The sequence below is a fragment of the Peromyscus leucopus genome, chromosome 2 (assembly GCF_004664715.2).
Source record: "Peromyscus leucopus breed LL Stock chromosome 2, UCI_PerLeu_2.1, whole genome shotgun sequence".
Taxonomy (NCBI): Eukaryota; Metazoa; Chordata; class Mammalia; order Rodentia; family Cricetidae; genus Peromyscus; species Peromyscus leucopus.
This window is the reverse complement of record NC_051064.1, coordinates 140,674,779-140,682,703: the sequence shown is the minus strand read 5'-3', so window position 1 is coordinate 140,682,703 and position 7,925 is coordinate 140,674,779. Positions and strand designations below refer to the sequence as shown.

The window sequence follows — 7,925 nt, the reverse complement described above, 5'->3', positions numbered from 1 at the left end:
CTCTCTCTCTCTCTCTCTCTCTCTCTCTCTCTCTCTCTCTCTCCTTTCCTTTCCTCCTTTTCTTTTTCTTTCTTCCCTTTTCCCAAAGCCTCTAGCCACAAAACAGTTTTTTCTCTCTGTGTCTCTCTGCCCACCTGGAAAAAATTATCAGTTTTCTGCATGAGAAGTTGTTTGATGAATATTCGAATATATTAAAACTGCTTCTGAGCCAGGCGGTGGTGGCACACACCTGTAATCCCAGCACTTAGGAGGCAGAGGCAGGCAGATCTCTGTATATTCGAGGCCAGCCTGGTCTACAGAGCTAGTTCCAGGACAGCCAGGGCTACACAGAGAACCCGTCTCAAACCACCCCCCCCCACCCCAAAAAAACTGCTTCTGAAGCCCTCTGTTAGGATAATGCCTGAAGGAACTACTATATTCCCAAGATACCAATATGTGTTTTCTTTCTTTAAGATTTATTTATTATGTATACAATGTTCTGTTTTCATGTATCCCCATAGGCCAGAAAAGGGCGCCAGATCTCATTACAGATGGTAATGAGAGGGAGTCAGATCTCATAACAGATGATAGTGAGCCACCATGTGGGTGCTGGGAATTGAACTCAGGACCTCTGGAAGAACAGCCAGTGTTGTTAAACTCTGAGCCATCTCTCCAGTCCATGTTTTCCTTATTCTAATAACGTGTTTCTATGTCTCTGGCAGTGTGACCAGGGCATTTACTGTAAGGTCACTTCTATCCAATTCTAGTTTGATATCACACTGGGCAAATTAGCCTCTGTCTTAGTTAGAGTTACTATTGCTGTGATGAAACACCATGACCAAAAGCAAGTTGGGGAGAAAAGGGTTTGTTTGGATTATACTTCCACATTGCAGTTCATCATTGAAGGAAGTCAGAGTACAATCCTGGAGGCAGGAGCTGATGCAGAGGCCATAGAGGGGTGCTGCTTACTGGCTTGCTCAGCCTGCTTTCTCATAGAACCCAGGACCACCAGCCCAGGGGTGGCACTACCCAGAATGGGCTGGACCTTACACTTCAATTGAGAAAACACCTTACAGGATTGCCTACAGCCTGATCTTTTGGAGGCATTTTCTCAATTTTGGTTCCCTCCTCTCAGATGCCTCTTGTTTGTGTCAAGGTGACATAAAAACTATCCAGTGTAGCCCCTCTGGGCCTCAGTTTCCTCTTCTGTGGAATAGGATGATAAGGGCCACCTCAAACAGCCCTGTCACCTTGGACTTCTCCTTTTCCTCCCAGTTCCACCATTTGAGATGCGCTGGGAGATCTGAGCCAAGAACATTGAGTAGGAAAAGAGCACTACATAAATGTGAGCAAGGAGCAGTGTCTCTTCACCCCGAAAAGACAGTTCTCAGTGGAGGGGTGTCACTTTTGAACATGGCCATTAAACAAAAGTAACTAGAACAGTGGATGGTATCAAATCCAGGGCCATTAAATAAAAGTAACTAAAAACAGTGGACAGTATCAACTCCAGAGCCATTAAATAAAAGTAACTAGAACAGTGGACAGTATCAAACCCAGAGCCATTAAATAAAAGTAACTAGAACAGTGGACAGTATCAAACCCAGAGCCATTAAATAAAAGTAACTAAAAACAGTGGATAGTATCAAATCCAGAGTCCAGCAGGTGCTTCTTGAAGATGCTCTGGGGAAGTTTGTGAAATGGGTGCTTTGTAGCTGGTGGGGTCTCAACTTCAGACGGGACAGTGCCAATTAGCCTGGGACCTCTATCTCCTTCTGGAAGATCTTACTGTGAGATGCAAACAGGTAGTGTGTGAGCTCCCTATCTTATCACTCATTGGTTAATGTGTTTGCTTTAGTCTTCTGACCCCTCCCACAATCACCACGACAAAAAGAAGCACACACCGTCTGTTCTAAGACATTTTTACTTTATTCAAAAGAAGCTGATATACAGGATATAAAGGGCACGGTATTTACAACAGTACAGTAAACAGGTTGGCTTTATGGTAGGGTCAGTAGTCTTTTAGTGAGTACAAACCCCTCCCGGGGATTGATTTTCAGACCCAGCTGACAGACACAGCAACCGTGGGATAGGGTGGGGCTAAAAACCAGGTAGATGCTACAATGTGCATAAAGGGGTCATTGTGGGGAGTTCACCCCATTTCTTTGAGAGCTTGGGGGTGGGGCAGGAAAGGCGAGGGGTTCACCTAAGGCTCACACACAGCCCACACTGAGCCTGGAAATCTTCACACATGGAAAATCCCCTCCCAGAGACAGTGTATGGCTTTGCTCAGACCCCTCCCCATCGCTCCCTGCGGGTGGTTACCCTTCCAAAGCCTAGCTTGGGGTCCCAGAGGGAGGACCCAGGTCGGAGGCAATCCTCCAGAGCCCGGCTCCTTCGTCCAGGGAACAAAGACACAAGCTCGACCTTGGCCTGGAGTAGACACAGCCAGGGCTGAGCGCTCAGCATCTTGGGTCCCTTCTGTGCCTACTTCAGCTGCCTGACAACCCCAGACACCGTAAGCCCCAGGCCCCGAAGAAGTCCTGTGTTCCCCAAGCCCACGGGGCTTCCCAGCTCTGACCCCTCCCCCCAGCTGAGTGGGAGCAGAGGGGAGCTGGGGAAACGAACCAGAACCTACCTCGGAAGCACCCCTCCCCCACCTCAGTTTCCTGCAGTTCACTTGCCTGGCCCCACCCCCACCCGTGGCCCCCCACCCCCAGCTCTCTTTCAAGACTTCCAAGGAGCTGAGGGCTGAGGAAAAAAAGAAGCCACTTCTGGCCCAGCTGTGTGCAGCGAAGACAGAAGGCAGGGTGACAATTACACACCCCGAGCCAACGAGCATGGTGGCATCTCATCCACAGCAAAGTGCTGGGCCACCACGACTGCCTACCCTAGATTAAAAACCTTTTCCTTTCATAAAAATAGAGTCTCTTGCTTTATAAATAGAATACATTTAGCTTAAGTTACACCTTACCTGATCCCTTAGCCCACCCCCCTCTCCTCCCGCCCCAAAGTCAAAGTGGTTTGACTCTCCATAGGTCATCTGAGCTCCACCCCCAGAGCAGAGTCCACGGTGGACAGGCCTTCCAGACACACGGCCACAGGGAGACAAAACTTCTTCCCAGTCGTTCTCATTTGGAGGAGTGTGAGGGGTGTGTGTGTGTGTGTGTGTGTGTGTGTGTGTGTGTGTGTGTGTGTGTGTGTGTTTCACGATCAACCAGGGACCCGAAAGGATGCTGCTGTCTCCCTGCTCTGCCTGTGTATGTGGCCCCCAAACGAGGAGCATGACCAAGGGCAACCTGGAGAGCCCATCTGAGAAGCCCTGAAACCCCAGTGTCAATATGACACCAGGCTCAGAAATAGAAAACTCAAAAGGAAGTATGTACATGTTTACAAGGGTGGACGAGTTTGCCCAGACTGCGCAGGCGCTGCCCCCAGTGAGCGGTGGGGTCTTTCTTGGCAAGCTGTGGGCTCACAGTGAGGGGACAAGCAGGGCCCACTGGCAATGAACTGAAAGAGAGAGAGAGGAGAGAGAGAGTGGAGGCCAGGCCCAGGCCCCAGAACCAGCCCAGGAGGCATGACCACCATTCCCTGGCTCTTCTCCCATCATCCTCCTGCCTCGGAGCCTCAGTCCCCAGGGGAAAGCAGACTTCGAAAGCCAGCGGGAAGGAACATGCTGGAGTCTGCCTTTCTCATACGTCCTAGACAAATGACCTATGTATACAGTTGGGAAAACAAAAATAACAACACAGGACACCAACTTCCAGGGTTACCTTCGTCACCCCAAACGTTGATACTGTAACTTACTGTCTTAACTCTAGAGATATGTGTCACCACACCACCACCCTGGAGAACATCTAAGGGCCAGCTTCTACTCTGCCTGCCAGGCTCTCCCCAGCCTCAGCCGAGGAGACCTATGGGGGCAGCCATCTTCCTGCCCTCATGGAAACGGAAATCTTTACAGCAGCTAAGGTCCAGACCCATCTGGCTCTGATACCCTTTGGTTAAAATAAAAACAAAATATCAATAACACAATAGTAATAACCAGAAGCATATGAACCCTGTAACCTTTGAAAGAAGGATTGGTGAGAAGGGGGAGGGGAGGGGCTGTGTCGTTCCTCCAAGTACCTGCCAGAAGGGACTGTTGGGCCATCCAGAGATGATAAGTGAATCCTTGCAGCCAGGCTGCACAGAGACCAGTGGGATGCACCCCACCCCCCATCATGGAAAACACACATGGGAAAGGCCACTAAATTCTGATAAATTATGTTAAGAAGTCGCCAACAGATACATCCTCTCTCTTCTCTATACATACATTGCCTATTATATACACTGGTTCTAAATGCCAAACAGATGGGGCCACTCACAGAGAGGACACAAAGATGCAGAGGAGAATCGGGGTACCACCACGGCTCCAGCCCAGAGTCCCCTGCCCTTCAACACACAGGCCTCAGAGGGCCATGGGTTCTGGTCCCTGGGTACATTTTGTTCCTTTGACCTCCAGAGGGAGCTCCTGGGTCAACAAAAACATCACAGGCCATCAAAACCACTAGAGTGGACACAAAAATAAGAACAAATAAAATAAAAATAAAACCTGATTGCTAGGTGAGTTCCCATCTGAGACTAGATGGATGGTCTATCTTATGATCCCTTAACTCAGGCCCCCTTGGAGCTTTGGGGAAACACTGGCTCAGAGTGACTCCCCAAGAGTCCAGCCAAGCGAGTATGGAAAAGCCTAGAAACAAGAATGAGGATGGTCCTCACTTGCGGGTGCTACTCCGGCTACCACCAGCCTGCCAGGAGCCTCACCACCTCCCTCCCCTTCCCTCACAAGGCTTTCTTCCAGCCAGAGGGACAATGGAAGACCAAGATGGCGCCATGGCGGACGGAGTGGGTACCAGCGGCCTGGCCCATTCATACTTTCTCACAGAGAAATTACAACTGTGGAGCCCGGCAGGTGGCTGGAGAGACGGGAAAGAACATCAAGTCACCAGGACAATAAAAGACCACCACCCCACCCACCCCACCCCACAGAGGTCCCCAAGAAAGCCAACAGTCCAGTGGGCCAGCTGACAGAATGCAGGCCTCACCAGAGGTCTGAATGGGACCACCCCCAAATCCACCGCTCACCCTCAGAGGCTATGAGGGCTTCATGCTAACCTTGGCCTCCCTCCCAGTTCCCAGGAGTCTGAGAGAGGGCCTGCCTTCCCCCACTGATATAAGGCAAGCTGCTTTTTTGTTTTTTTGTTTTTTTTGCATAGTTTAAACAGTGAGGCTCTACCTTCCCCCACAGTGCCTTGCCCCCAACACATCACCACTAGAGCCAAAAGAAAAAGAAAAACATTGGTCTCCCCTCCCGGCAGGCATTCCATCGGCCTCTCTCTCCTTCAGTGGGTGAGAAAGAACTAAGGAGTCCTCCTCACCCAGGTCTGGAGGTAAACGGCCCCCTTCCTCTGGAAGGCAGATTCTCCCCAAGTGGCCACCGACTTGAATCCAGTCAGGGCCAGGACAGAGGGAGGGAGGGCAAAGCTCAGGTCAATCAGAGGAGCAGGAGGGAGGGACAAAACCAAGAGATACCACACCCAGGCCCCACCCTCACCTTAGAGTTTTGTATAAAAAACACCTGCTAGGAAGAATTCTTTGGAGCTCAAAGTGGCTCAGCTAAGGGAGAAGGCACAGTTGCATCGTCGCACACAAGTCTGCATTTGATGTGGAGGACGGTAGAAAATCGACAGCACCATTCCGTGGGCGAGTGGTGGGCGGTGGAGGAAGGAAGGAAGCAGCGGTCCCGCTGGGCCTCCAGAGGAGGAAGGACAGCAGTCTGTGTGGCTCAGTGAGGAGAGGAGCCTGGGCCTCACCACCAAGACCACCAGTTGCCCAGGGCCTCCATTATCAGCTGACCATGGGCTCCACATCTGCCTCCCGCTCCAGGTCATCCTGGATCTCATCTGTACTTCCTGAGTCGCTGCTGGCCACAGAGCTGGGGGATGGTGAATTCCTGGAAAGCATGGAAGGAGGAGACTTTCAGTGAGCAGCTGGGGTCCCCTGACATCCCAGGAACTCGGGGCAGTCACACCTGTAAAAACACACCCTAGGGGGCTGGGTGAGCAGAACACTGTCTAGGGTGCACACGGCCCTAGGTTCCACCCCTGGCAAAACCAAACAGCATCTACGCATACAGAGACTACACACACTGGAGGAAACAGCCCCGGGTTTCAGTCTGCCCAAGGCGGTCTCTGGCAAGCAGTTCCACTTGCCTATAACAGCGGGTTCTAGAGGATTCCATGAGCTAAAGGTTGGACAGGTGAAGCCGACCTCTGCTACCCACTACGCTTCCCTTACAGCCACTGCTCCCTCATACACAGTGACAGCAGGAAAGGAAGCTGAGCTTTGGGCCAAGCGTTCCCATCCTGTGTCTGTCCCCGCAACAGAGTTGCAGATCCTGAAGGGGGTCGGCCCCTGCATTCCACACCTGACCACAGACCCGTGGGGGCGGAGTTGGAAGATGAGAAAGGGGAAGGACACAATGGGAGCCTAGTCAGCAGCAGTGAGGTGTGCCCTGCCCGCTCTGGCTTTCCAGTGACCTGCAGGCAAGTCTAGGGGGGCGTTTCATTTTCTTAATTAATGAATGATGTGTGAGAGAGAACAGCGCACTGGGGGGGGGGGGTGATGCCAACCCTGGGCAGGTGGATGGAATACAAAGGCAGGCTGAACAAGCCAGGGAACAGCGTCACTCCATGGCCTTTGCCTCAGTTCCTGATCCCAGGTTCCTACCCTGACTTCCCTCAACAGTGGACTGTGATGTGGAAGCGAAACCCTTTCCTCCCCAATTTGCTTTTGGGCATACTGTTTTATCACAGCAATACGCTAACTCAGATGGTCTTGTACACAGGGTGCCTTTGACTACTATCTGTTGAATCAATGTTTTTTGTTGTTGTTGTTGTTGTTGTTTATTTGTTTGTTTTGTTTTTAACAGCTCTGTGAGATTAGGTACGTAAATCACCTAGCACCGAGTGGTATTCTTATACTGGGGGCTTAGGTGGATGGATGGATGGATGGATGGATGGATGCATGGATGCATGGATGGATGCATGGATGGTTGCATGGATGGATGCATGGATGGAAGGAAGAATAGACAAATGGTCAGGAAGTGAAAATGTAGTGAAGGGGCATGATGCAGCCCCAGAATGTCTAAGGCCCCCACCACGGAAGCCTAGAGGAGCAGGGGCCGCACCTGTCTGCAGAGCCTTTGATGAGCCGACGGCAGGTCTCCATCTGCACGTCCAGGCCTCGCTTCATGCTGCACATCTCCATATACTCATGCAGATGTCGGTTCATGTCGCTCTTGGCTGTGGCCAGCTCCAGCTGGAAGGAGTCAATGCGGAATAAAGGTGGTGAGGGGGACCTTTGAACCTCACGTTACCAGCAGCAGCAACCACCCTCCTCCACCCAGGCCATCCCTGGCGCCAGCCAAGCCACCCCTGGACACTGTGCTCTCAAGGCTCTGCCTTGTGGGTATCACCCTTCCTTATCCTCTGCACATGGATCAATATTCTTCAGACATGTTTCTGGTCAAAGGGGGAATGGTTGCTTAGCAACCCCAGAGTCAGTCTGTCCGGCTAAGCCCCCACTGATTCAGGGGACTTCCCTGTACTCAGCATCTCTGGCTATGGGCAGGAACAGAAAGCTCTTCATGTTTCTGAGCCTTCTTCTGTACTGTTACTGCTGCTCCTCCAGGGAGGAGGGAGGAGGACTCGAGGCTTCTCCTTCTCCAACAGAAAGAGCACTAACTCTTGTATAGCACACTGGCCCGAATATTGCTTCCTGACTTGGAAACAGTGGGACAGTGACTTGGCCTCTTTGGACATTATTCTTCCTCTGTATGGGCACCCAGTCCCTACAGCCAAGGAGGAGGTGAGGATAACCCGGAACAACCAGAGCTGACTTCG

The 7,925-nt window shown here is 51.4% G+C and overlaps 1 protein-coding gene across 2 annotated transcripts in view; it reads right to left on the bottom strand.

Annotated features, from left to right (window-relative positions):
• Positions 1-5,848: 5,848 nt before the first annotated feature.
• Positions 5,849-7,925, bottom strand: part of Iffo2 (intermediate filament family orphan 2) — a 35,887-nt gene continuing 33,810 nt past the window's right edge. For both annotated transcript variants that reach the window (XM_037203140.1, XM_037203139.1), the window contains 2 exons: positions 7,211-7,341; positions 5,849-5,974 (listed from right to left, as the gene is read on the bottom strand). In XM_037203140.1, coding sequence (XP_037059035.1) covers positions 5,869-5,974; positions 7,211-7,341 — 237 coding nt within the window. In that variant the 3' untranslated portion in view covers positions 5,849-5,868. The remainder of the gene's footprint in view (positions 5,975-7,210; positions 7,342-7,925) is intronic.